General features: G+C 42.8%; 1 protein-coding gene across 2 annotated transcripts in view; it reads left to right on the top strand.

The window, feature by feature from the left end:
- The window catches only part of LOC146193790 (uncharacterized), a 35,274-nt gene that overhangs the window by 9,296 nt on the left and 13,282 nt on the right, over window positions 1-12,696 (top strand). The window contains exons 6-10 of one of the 2 annotated variants that reach the window (XM_084602826.1): window positions 1,004-1,136; window positions 1,769-1,828; window positions 2,644-2,725; window positions 5,639-5,897; window positions 7,028-7,107. In XM_084602826.1, the coding sequence (XP_084458952.1) occupies window positions 1,004-1,136; window positions 1,769-1,828; window positions 2,644-2,725; window positions 5,639-5,897; window positions 7,028-7,107 (614 nt within the window). The remainder of the gene's footprint in view (window positions 1-1,003; window positions 1,137-1,768; window positions 1,829-2,643; window positions 2,726-5,638; window positions 5,898-7,027; window positions 7,108-12,696) is intronic. The other variant, XM_084602827.1, reaches the window with a different exon arrangement.

The raw sequence follows: 12,696 nt of genomic DNA, 5'->3' as shown, positions 1-12,696 counted from the left end.
AAAAGCTCTTTTCCTGCTATACAAGGCATGCAAAAAGAGAACTAATTAATTCTATTGTACGCTATCAGCAGTGCCTTGCCTTTCACATGAAATACGATAAGCTCATTTTGAGAAAAATGTTTCTTACATGGTTACACAAGTGGCAGTCAAAGACTAAGAGTTGGGTCAGAAACCCATTTTCAAAGCTTTGTATGACCTGTGAGTACCCGGCAATCGTAGGGATCAAACACGACACCTTCTCATCTGAGGCACATGCCGGAACTGCTAAGCCGCCACTGTGTCACCATAAAAAGAAAAGAAACTTGTTGAGTTGCCATGTTTCTTTTGACTAGTAGTGGTGCATCTTCATTAGTTTATCTTCATACTCCTTGGTAATAGATAACTTGTGATTTCAAAATTTTTTACCTCTACTACTCTCTTGATGAGACAAAAAGTTCATGTCATAGCTTGAACTAAATTGTAGTTATGCAGCCTGTTTCTTTTCTTGTTCTTTTTCTCCTTTTTTTTTGCATTTTGTTGCTGTCCCCCATAGGAAGCAGAATTTTGGTTGAGGCATTCACTTGAAGTGTCGAGTAATCTTTACAGCGTAGCCTTTTAAGCTATTATTGAATTGGTGTGAAACTGCTCAACTGTCGAATTAGATGATCCTCTCTGTTAGCCTTGCATTTTCATTTCTGTGCTGCTTTTCTAATTGCTGCAATTTGCCAATTTTGATTTTCCCCAATTTATTATCTTTTATTTAGAAAAGAGCCCAGGTGACAATAACTTTTGTAGATTACAGTGGTTTTACACTTTCATCGGAAAACATTAGCACCAGAGCTGTCATTAATATAGAAAAGGAAGAGGAGGGGCGCAGCTGATTCAGAACACTTGTTGTCACTGTAAAATAATTTGTTGTCATCAAATATACTTTTGGCCGTGAGATTTTCAAGTGTTCTTGGCCCAAATATGCAAACTCTTGGATGGATCAAGCCTACATGCTCTTCTCCTTTTTCTTCCGTAGCGTGTGCCCCATCTACTGCGAGGCTGCACAGAGGATGCGAAAGGGGGGCAAAGGCCTCAACGGAGTCTCAACTACAGCCGAGAAGAAGGCCGCCTCTCTAGCAAAGCCTGCCCCTCGCAGCTCTCCGGTGAAGGCATGTTCTTTTCTGGTGTTCGAAAAGCAAATGCACTATGCTTAATTAAAACGCTATTTTTCATTCTGACTCACGCCTAGCATGAATTTGGAACATGTACAGCAATGGTCAAAAGTCTTCAAGCCGCAGGCAGCGTCCTTACAGCATCCTTGAAGCATGGCGAGTCATGAAGCATGATGGCGAGAGTCCTTCATCCCTTCCAGATAGCTGTAACTTGTAGTAAATCACAACTTCCCTGAAAACCCTGCTGCCTGAAGGTCTTTCGTCAAGACTGCATGCGCATTCACCCGAATCAAAAACTGAGCAAGTCAGATTCTGTTAACAGTTGCTGTTAGTTGGATTAATTAATGAGCGTAAACTTTACGAACGCTGTTCAAAGAAGGGACAGGACAAGTTCTGTGTCGCATTTCCTCAGTCTTGTAAATGTCAAGGTGACTTGCCTGTTATGTGAGGAACACCAGCAAGAGAGCTTTTGCCTGTGCTGGGCCAGCGTCGCGGTCATTTGTGAGCTCACATGGGTTGCAAGCTTTCTTGTAGTGCTTTCGGTGCTCTCTGACCAAGTTAAAATTGCTTCTCTCTCTTTTTCGAGTATTTTCATTTGATGTTTGCTCACTTTTTATGCTCCACTGCAGGAGTCCAAGCCTTCACCAAGCCAGCCGTCCAAACCAGAGAAGGATAAGCCGTTACCAGCCGTAAGGCACACATTTTAATACTCTTGGCAGCCTACATATACCCAGAGTAAAAATTTTACGGAATGTGCGATTGAGGAGGAAATTCAGTTTGATCACTCCCTTTCAACACAGCCTGGAATTGGCATATGTGGCCTCATTCAGAGTATGCTGTGGATGGAAAGAGATTAAGTTATTTTTTAACCAAAGCCACATTCCATAAGCTCGCAACAGCAGTTGTACACCCCTGTGTGTAACGTGAGACGGCTAGCATAATGTAAGTGCAAATGGACAGTTCTCTCTCAGCTCTATTGCAAATGGACAAACTCAGGATCTGCAGTTAATTTCAGATTTAGGCTGTAATTTTGCATTTTAAAATATTTAAATACGATTGCAGATGCTGCATCGAATTATATTGAATTTAAGTTGTATCAGGCTTGTTTCAGGCTGTTTCTTTCTCCTTCAAGCATGTTATTCATGATTATTGAGAGGCTGTGAAAGACGTGTTATTCCCTTGTTGAGGTAGTCAAGACCTGTCTAAACAGGAATTTCGGATCCGACGCGCGGCTTATACCACATGACAAACAGGTGTGGCATTGACACCGTACGCGCAGTACTTGCGGGGCAGTCGTGCCTTGGAGCACCCAAATTCCTCACGTCCAGGGCATTGTATAAACTCGGTTCAGCCCAAAATTTGTACCATCTATGTTTGTGTGATCGAGATTCCACTCTACTGTGCCTCGTTTTTTGTGCGCTGACATTCAGTTTCTTTTACTGGCCTGTTTCAGAGCAGTTGCTTACTAGGCTGGTGTTCATTTCTTCGTGTTTCGCTGTTGCAGGAGAAGAAGGCCACTGCAAACAAAGTCAAACCCAAGCAGAAGAATGACCTCGCAGCTGCTTTCTCCAAGTCCCGGTCGGGAGGTTAGTTCGAGCTGTGCCTCTTTTTCTTTCCTCGTATTCTCAGTGTCTGCTAAATTCACACCTGTCGCCCATGCCTGCTTCAAGCTTGCTCCCAAGCTTTTGGATGCCTTGGTGCACCTTCTGAGAGGAAGCTTGCAGATGTAAGAGAGTGCAAGGACAGAGAAGGGCCACAGACGGAGTGGAAGTAGTTTTCTTGCACAAGCAGTTGAGGACTATTTTAGCTGTTTTGTTAATCGGCAGTCCTCTGTTGTAGCAGAGATGCAAAACATTCGGTGTCTTTTTCTTCCAAGGCATATTGACAAGGTTTGTTTTCATGTTGTGCTACAGTCTGGGTTAGGCCAGTGATGACAGCTGACTGCGCATTGGCTGAATCATCACAGACATTGAAAGTTCTAGCCTATCGCTAGTATTTCACTCTCAGGAATAAAGCTATGCCAAAATTTCGCTATTGGGGTGAAGAAAAATCCAGTTTTGGTAATTTATTTGACGGGTAATACTACTGCCCAATTCTGTGTATGTATGCTTTATTTCCCTCTTGGCAGACTTATTGTGTTATATATCTCTCGGCTCACCATACAGTCATGCTTGCTGCTGTTGCTGCTGCAGTAGCTGCTGGGTGTGATAGCTTGGCAAAATTTAGTCCAAAGCAGATCATAAACTGGGATCATCGTCTATGGTAACAACACCCTCACTTGTCGTTGAGTTTGTGTGGGCATAACGACAAAGGTTTGTTTACACACTTTGTCGGGAACTAAGTAAGATGGCATGAGTGTATAGTTGAACCACTTCTATGGAGTTTTTACCATTTAGCTACACCTTTTGTGCAAAGCAGTAAAGTCTTGGAAATAGCAGTGCAAGAGTGTTGGAACATTGTGCACCTGTATTGAGTGGCTGCATGTCAGCTTCCCCAAAATAGAATGGAACACATGTACAACGAAAATTTCATTTTGCTGTTGCCCTGCGAGCGGATCTGGATGTGTGTAGTTTGGATGCTTGTGGAACACGCAGATGTTAGGCTTAACATTCTTGATGTTCGCCTCATCAGCAGCAGTACGAATGAGAGCAGTTTTTTTCACAGGCCCATAGTCGGTTGTATTCTGGGAGTACTACTGTATTTACTCGCATATAGGTCAACCACGAATATAGATCGACCCATATTTTTTGAAAAACTGAGAAACATGTACACGACAAACCTTTATTCATAATGAACTTGGCAACTAAATTTCGCTAGTCGCTGTCAGAAGAAGCCACATCATCGTCGGAACTGTTTTTCTCTTGGGATGCTTCCTAGGTGACCTCGGCATCCCAAATGACGTTGTCCTTTCTGCTGTCGAATGCATTAGAAATGCAGCATTTTTTAATGCTGTCATGATTATGTATCTCCGCTGGAAGGTCTTCCCACGCATCCTTGACCCATGTCGCCACTTCGCTGAGCGAGGACTTCTTACGACGTCCCGTTGGCGTCATGGCTGCATTGTCGTTCGCTAGCCGCTCCTTGTAGTATTTGGAGACATAGTCCCTAAAGGTTCGTTGGCGGCGACATCCAGCGGTTGCAACTGAGACTTCATACCGCCAGAAGGAAAGAAGCCAACAGTCGGCAAGGCCAAGGAAAGCATTGGGGATTGTACTTTGTATTTTTTTTTTTAATTTTTACTTCGGTAATCACATAAACTAGTAATGTAATCTGTTTAGGATAAAGATAAACACAAAGTAGAAGGAAAAACGAACGTGCCGATGGTGGGAACCGAACCCACGACCTCCTAATATCGCGTCCGGTGCTCTTCCAACTGAGCTACATCGGCCGCTGTCCCACCTGCTACTTTTTTGGGTATTAATGTTATCTGTATACGAACCTTGAGAGTGTTCCCCAGCGCCGCCCTCAATCATAGCGGTGGATGTGGAACGTCCTTCTGTAACCGCCAGCGTCACATAGAATGTGATCAAGAGCGAGCGCGAAAGCTGTGCTGGAGCCCTCTTATGCTACCTATGGCTTCAGGACTGCCAGAACCGAGACCCCCGTAGGCTACAAGCAGATAAATGAAGGGCAAATTAGGGTACTCGATATAATACATGAAGGAAAGAAGCCAACAGTCGGCGAGGCCAAGGAAAGCATTGGGGGTTGTACTTTGTGTATTTTTTTTTTTAATTTTTACTTTGGTAATCGCATAAACTAGTAATGTAATCTGTTTAGGGGAAAGATAAACACAAAGTAGAAGGAAAAACAAACATGCCAATGGTGGTAACCGAACCCACGACCTCCGAATATCGCATCCGGTGCTCTTCCAACTGAGCTACATCGGCCGCTGTCCCACCTGCTACTGTCCCACAAAGAGGTGTGCATACTGGATGTCTGTAAATGCTAATCTACACTTTTATGCAGTGAAAGTCTCAATTCTAAATGCTTTTGTACCTCATTCAGCAGTTAATTTTTCCAGAATCAGGTGGTTTGGGTCACGCGTTTTCCTGGGTAATACATTTTTTCCCTGTATGTTATCAAAACGTATCAATGAAGTTCTACTGTACAGCGTTTTGAGCACTTTGTTACTTAGAACTGCTGAGTTTATTTATTCTACCACAAGAAAAAGACATCCCTGTTGTACACATGCACCTCATTGCTCGTGCATAAAGTTGGTTATGACTACTGTAGTATATTCTCTCCTATATAAGTTGCACCTCCCCCATCCGTGCAAATGGCATTTGTGCAGCCTGTGCATTTGTGGCATTTGTGCAGAAAGACTTCGGTTTTCTTCTAACTCTCAAAGGGATTGCTTCCTTCCTTGTTTCCAGCCTCCAAAATGCTGGTGAGAGCGGCATATCAGAGTGATGTCCTTTAGTCCAGCATCCTTGCCTTTCCCTTTCATTAGAGTGATCACCCGTCTCTCCCTTGCACTGCAAATTTCAAGCTGCGTGCAGCACATGGTGCTTTTTCTCCAGGAAGCATCGTCTCCAGTGCCAAGAAGGCATCGCCAGAGGACAAGAAGAATGCAGAGAGTAGTCGTGCAGCTGTCAAGGTTGAGACAGCCAAGGAGACGACCAAGAGGAAGAGTGCGGACAAGAGTCCAGACACAAGTAATGCCACGCCTGAGAAAAAGAAGGCCAAGACCGAATCTCCCGACTCTCCCAATGCGTCGCCTGTCAAGAGGAAGAAGCCGTCACGGCGACACGTCATCAGGTAAGCTGTCTGATGGGACATTTAGTTCATTTCGCCTTTGGCAAGGCGTCATTTGTGATCACACAGTGGAAAAATAGTGCAAAAAAGGACGACAGGGAAGGAAAGAGCACAAACATGAGCATTTTTCACCATGCAACAGCTCTAACTCGTCCGATTTCACATCCCCGCGCACCGTTACTGGTCACCACATTATAAATGGATAGCTCTTGGGCAGGTTCAGGCACTTTTGATGAACAAGCAGGATGTGAAAGGCATGAGCCCAGGCCACTGCATCAAGTGTTGCTGACCATAGTGGCACTCCTGGTTCTTTATAAGCATTTGAGGTTTGTTTTATTAGAAATTTCTTTTAGTTAATTTGTATTTTCTAAGCTGGTCCGAACGGTGACCCATTACATGCATTTCTTAGAATGCGTGCATGCAGTTAAACCTGGAAAATTAAAACTGTTCATTCGAAATCCCAGGTGGTTTGAAGAATTTTTCTTGGGCCTTACTAATGTGAATTCGGTGAGTATTTTGACGTGCTGACCTACACCAGCCTAGTTAGTTAGACGATTAGCACTCTGCATGGGAATGCTTGGTCACAGTTTCGCTATCCAACGGTGCCATAAAGTGGTGTTGATGGTTGCTATGTGTAATTCCAATCTCTCAACTGTCCCGCAACTCCTTTCTCTTCACTGGTTTCCTCTCAATGAGTTAAACAGTGATTGCAACTCGGAAGTGTCTCTGAACGCTACTTAAAGGTAACACACACTCACGGAAGGCGAGAGAAGATTGTAGTGAACGTTATGTGAGCACTGTCTCATCCCAACATTTGATGTCGCCTCCCAGCTCTGTTTACGGCTGGTTTTATGGCTATTCCCAATGAAAAAGCACCATGTAATGCAACCTAAAGGAAGAGTCACCCCCAGGGAATATGCGAGTAATTTTATTTCGTTGTTAAAAAAAAAAATAAGTAAAAAAGTACTAAAAAGAAGTTCTACGTAGCAGATTTGAACTGATGTTTCGCCATTCAAATATGTAGCGTTAATCCATTGAATTTCATGCGCCCATATTTAATAGGTTTCACATCCTGCAATGCACATACTTCTTAAAATAGGGTGATGTCATCCTTTATTGTGTTGTAAATGCAGTGATTCAGAGGATGAGGAGGACGATGCATCACAGACCACAGCAACTCCAGCTAGTGCAGGGAGCACCGAGAAAACAGGCGGTGTGTGGTCTTTTTTTCTTTATGCTTTTGTGAACCCTACCCACAGGAAGCGTGCTTTGTTTTTAAGAATTTTCATCCCAGCCTAAATACTTGCAAATCTTCTGTGATAAAGACCTCCTCTACCCACAGGAAGCGTGCTTTGTTTTTAAGAATTTTCATCCCAGCCTAAATACTTGCAAATCTTCTGTGATAAAGACCTCCTCTACCCACAGGAAGCGTGCTTTGTTTTTAAGAATTTTCATCCCAGCCTAAATACTTGCAAATCTTCTGTGATAAAGACCTCCTAAATGTTTCTGGCAGTGTGGATTAGGAGGAACGAACATGGACCATCCATACAGTTGCGGACCTACGTTGCTGAATTTGCCAGAGATAAGGGCTTTTCTCTGAATAAGATAAGAAGCTTATCTGGGAAGTGTTGGGGATGTGGAACTACTCGAGGTTGTGCATGAGCAGAGTGCTTGTTGACTTATGCATGAAAGCTGAACACCTCTGAAGAAATTAAATGCAAACTTACCGTGTTTATTGAAATCTAAGCTGATTCTGTTTTCAAGAACATGAATCATGAAATTCTTAGATCGGTTTTGATTCAAGGATTTATATCTGCGATTCATGTTGCTCAGCGGAAACTTGTTAAAACTGGAAAAATGGCATGCAGTTGGTGCCCCCAAGAAACTTGATCAAAGTGAGACCACTGTAGCCAACAGAAGTACTGGATAATGTGATGCTGACTTCACTCAAGAGTCCCATGGGTTGTGGAGCTTGTTGGGGAATTATTTGTTTACGAGTATAGAAAACTAGGCGAGTTGTATTGGATTCATCTTAAAGCAGCGCGAAACACAGGGCAAAAGAACAGGAGACAACACAAGAATGAAGTACTTGTTCCTTTTACATCTCGAAGACGAAACCACCTTCCTGCTGAAATCGTATTGATTGATGATAAACTTTTTGCAATTCATTAACTAACAATTATAAATAGGTGAAACTTGTCCGTATAGACCTTTTACAAAGAGCAGTTCCGCTGCCTCCAACAGATGGCGCCACAAGGACGGTCCTCATTTTTGGCGTTCAAAATGCATCGGTGGGCAGTGCGGACAGCTGCTGAGCAGCTGGTGTAAGAATGCAGGATGACATTCAAACACTGTCGCTTTGGTGTGGGTGTCCACTGTCTTGTCAAAGCAATCTGCGGGGAAGTAGAGCTAGTGACCCTGTGGTTTATTAGTGTAAAAATAGACAACGCTTTCTACATTCAGTGCACGTCATAACGTAGGCCGCCGTTTTCTTTTTTTTTAATCACGAGTTGTTGTTTATTTCTGGGAGACGAGGGCGCCTGTGAGTTGTAGGGAAATGACTATCATAACTCTCACGCGTCAGTCCATTTCAGCACTGGCAGTAGCTGCGGAAATGTGAGAACAACCCTGATGTTTTCACAGGAATTATAAGTTGTGTCTTTGTATACAGCTGCTGCGTTATTTTCATAGGATATTAAAAAAGTATTTTGGTGTGGCCACTGGCCATTAATGTCTGTGCATTCATAATGAATTCATTGTTTCATTGTGCCGAGAGCGAACGTAACCGTGCCCATACCTGTGAACCTGCACGCTTACTTCAGGCAAGCACTGATGCAATACATTTAATGATTGATGGTTTCATATAGCTAAAGCATAGATCTATGGTGAATATTCAGCATGATAAGATCTTTATATCTCTGCTTTTTCGGGCTTGTTACATCTGCGGGTGCTAAACTCCGGTGAAATTTCCAGTCTTACTTTCACCTGAGCGCAGCTGAACGTCGCTCAGCGCCTGGCGTGGTCTTTGAACAGCGTAATACTCGTTTAAAGTCAAGACGTTTAGGGGAGGTAAAATAGTATCTGGCCAATTGTCGGGAGGTTACATTCATGTCGATATCCACTATTGTGCACAATGCTGAACGGTGAACCAGTGTGGTCTGAACACGTTTTCATTGTTTAGGCAAAAATATTGAAAAGAAAGGTTTCAGATGATAGTCTTGTAATTTTTTAGTTTTACGGTAAACTATGTTGTCTACAAGCACTAGAGAGAGAATTGATTAAAAAAAAAAACTCGTCAGCGGTGGACAGGTTTGTCGACACTTTTGAGTCAATGCAGCTATTTAGATAACGCAGTAAACGAGCTAGGTGATCATATAACACATTTTTAGCACCTGTACATACTATGCGCATCCACATGTTTCTGTACTATGTACAGCTCATTGCCCCAGCGATAGCGGGCATGCAGCACCTTCTAGCCAGGTGCCAGCGCATCGGCAGCCGTCGAAACAAGACGGCCCGAAGGCCGGTTATGGAGGCAGAGTCTCGTGACCCAATATGGCAGCAACCGTGCTCTTGGGCTGTAAAGTTTCCATACTGTATTACCACATTTATTTACCTTATGTTACCTTGTACCACTCCTCTCTTTAATGCCCGTGGCCTTGAGGGTAAATAAATAAAAAAGTAAGTAGAACTCTGCTGTAGTAAACTTGGATATAGCAAAGTGAAACTGCAGTCCTAATTTGTCTTCCATAAACTACTTTTTTTAACATATTAAAGGCGTATTTAATAGAAGCTGGTTATAGTAAAGTGTATCTGGCCTTGACGATGTACTGCCCATGAAGTGACACTGTGGCATGCATACAACCTAGGATTGCGGCGCAAATGTTTATTTTTCAGAGAAAAATGAATCACTCTAAAACGGCGCTTTACATGGCTTAAACACCAATCTCGCAAGCTATGAGGAGAAGCTAACTACGAACAAGGAACAGCGTACACTGTACGGGTTAGACAGTGAAAGGAGAGACCAGTGATGGCGAGTCATAGTAATCGGGGGCGGGTGCGTGGAAAATACATTTTATTTGCGTGTTGTAGCTCTTGTAGTCCTAAATTTGCCTCTTTTTTTTTTCGGCTTACGTTTGAAGGAACGTTTTTCCCAGGTCTTCAACTTCCGTGCGTCTCGAATTGAAGCCATCCTAGATTCAAATAAGTATGGTACTATTGCTCTCATCCCTTTGCCTTAGAGGAATAGCGCTCTGTTCTTGTTTCTTTGTTTATTTAGCCTTGAGGAAGCTCGAGGGATCTTAAAAGGAGCTGTGGAATCCCATGTATCTGGGCTTCCTTTCCTTCCAGCCTGATAAACATGAGGAAATAAAGGTGCATACAGACACCCCTCAGATGCCCAAGGTCGATGAATAACAGCCAACTCAGAATCGTCTCTTTCTTCCCCAACCTTTGCGCAGGTTTATTCCTCTTGCAACATGCTATCATATGTGGGTAAACTGTTAGTAATTCAGAAATCCGCACAAGTCGAACACTGTTTCGGGTCTCTTGAAATTTGAATTAAGGAGGGGTTGCTGTACAGTGTTGATCAATCCCAAAATAAACTCTTGTAAGGAAAAGTGGGATTTTGCTGTTTATGAGGGACTCGAAAGGGCGCTCCGAGGAAGCCAAGGGTGTTGCAGTGTGCACCTTTAAAGCCCTTGAAGTGAAGAAGAGTGAGATATTTAAGGTCATCTTGACTATGGGGCCTATTACGTTGTGATTCTTACTTGCTTGTTTTTTATGTCATGCATAAAAAAAATAAAAAGAAATTAGAGGTTGCACATTTGGCCTCCTATAATAGTTATGCTGTCAGATTGTATGGGATGGTTTAACAGCCTTAATTTAAAGCCCTTGTTATGAGGTAGCAGGGTGAGCATTGACATCCTCATAGCTAATATGGTGCAGGTAGTTTTGTGTATTCCCTAAATTTCTCTTCAACCACACTTATGCCCGACCTTTTATGCTCCTTGCTGGAACAAGTTGAAAATGGACATGCTAGCACTTACCTCTTGGAGCATTTCAGAAGAATTCACTGCATCACATTTGTGACTTTTTAAAACAAAGCACTCAGTATGTTACATGGGATGAAAGAAACAGACAAGGACATCGCGCCATATTCGTTTATTTCTTCCATTCTGTGTTACCATTCGTGCGGTGTGTTTCAAGATTTCCTTGGCAAATTTCTTAAACATTGTGGATTAACAGCTAAGAAGGGGATGTTGGCTTGAAGCATGTTCCAGTCTGTTGAAGCAGATTGTGCCAAACTGCACCAAAAGGCAAAGCCTGCTGCATAATAACAAAATAAGAGTAATCTGCACCAGCTCCGTGCCAAAAGTTCGTGTTCAACAAAGTTCTTGGGTGCAGTATGCAATCGGTGTCACATCAGAAAGGCCTTGAGTGTGCTCATTGTAGGGAAGCGAGCTTAGAGGGACAGCATTCAATCATTGTTCCCCGTAAGAACTAACTCTTCAGTGGAATGCAACTTTTCATTTGCATCACAGCTTCTCTTCCTCACCAGTGGCATTAATGCACTGCACGTGCAAAGCCACGCAGCTGTAATGCTGAGGTAAAAACTTTCGATAATATGACTGTGCTGCGTGCAGCAGGTAATTCCTGCTGCCCCCCCCATTCAGTTTGGTTGAGGTGAGGTTATGTAATTCTGTGCATGGGGTAGCATTTTAAATACAGAACTGCTTCCTCAGGGAACTATCTATCTAGGGAACTAGCCCTAAAATTGAATATGCTGCGGCTATTTGGGACCCTGACCAAGCCTATGTTATCACCAACATCAAATCCTTGCAGAACCGTGCTGTGCGTTTTATTTTTTCAGACTACTCACCTTTCACTAGCGTCACAGCATTAAAACAACGTGCTGAACTGGAAGACTTATCATGTCGTCGTAAACACGCTCGGTTAACACTTTTCCATAAGCTTTATCACCATCCACTACTGCGCAGTGATTTGTTTCAGTCACCTGATGTCATTTTTCCATGACTTGATCATGCCTTCAAAGTTAAACGCGCAAAGTGTCATTTATCATCTTATGCCAATTCATTCATACCTCGCACTATCATTGAATGGAATAACTTGCCATCGCTCATCGCTACAGAAACTAACATAAAAAAATTCCAAGAGCTACTTCGCTGTGACGGAAATGTGTAGAATATTTGGTGTTGTTTTTCTTTCTTCTTTTGATGTTATATAACGGTTCTTATTGTAATTGTTGCTAATTGCATCGTGTTTTTTACAATTGTGTCCCCCCCCCCCTATGTAATACCCTCCTTTGGAGGGCCTTTAGGGGTACCCTGAATAAATAAATAAATAAATATATGCAGATTGTCCTGAAGACCACATATATCACTGCACAGGCATAACCAGGTCCTTACGGTAGCAGATCACAGTAGTGAATCGGGAACAGGTCTTGGTGCGCCAATACTCTGTAATGACCGGATTGTTTCTCTTTTATGCGTCAAGCTTCCTTTCAAGTTTAATTATTGGAGCAGTAAAAGGTTACATACAGAGCGCCCTCTTTTTCTTCTTTTTTTTTTATATATATATATTTAATATATAACTCGTGTCGATGAAAAATTCAGAAAAGAAAAAGGCAACTTGTACACATGTATGCTCACTTTTCTGCGTCTTTCAGCTGCTCCAAAGTGATGGAAAATCGCATTGCTGAAGAATAGATGTGGCTGAGTCATTCAGTAGGTTCACATGCATCCCATCAACATCACTTAGCTGCTACGCACCGTGAAAGACC

The sequence above is a fragment of the Amblyomma maculatum genome, chromosome 4, assembly GCF_055883805.1.
Source record: "Amblyomma maculatum isolate TAMU_Amacu chromosome 4, ASM5588380v1, whole genome shotgun sequence".
In the NCBI taxonomy this organism is placed as follows: domain Eukaryota; kingdom Metazoa; phylum Arthropoda; class Arachnida; order Ixodida; family Ixodidae; genus Amblyomma; species Amblyomma maculatum.
The sequence above is the reverse complement of the archived record's forward strand: the minus strand, read 5'-3'. Positions and strand labels throughout refer to the sequence as shown.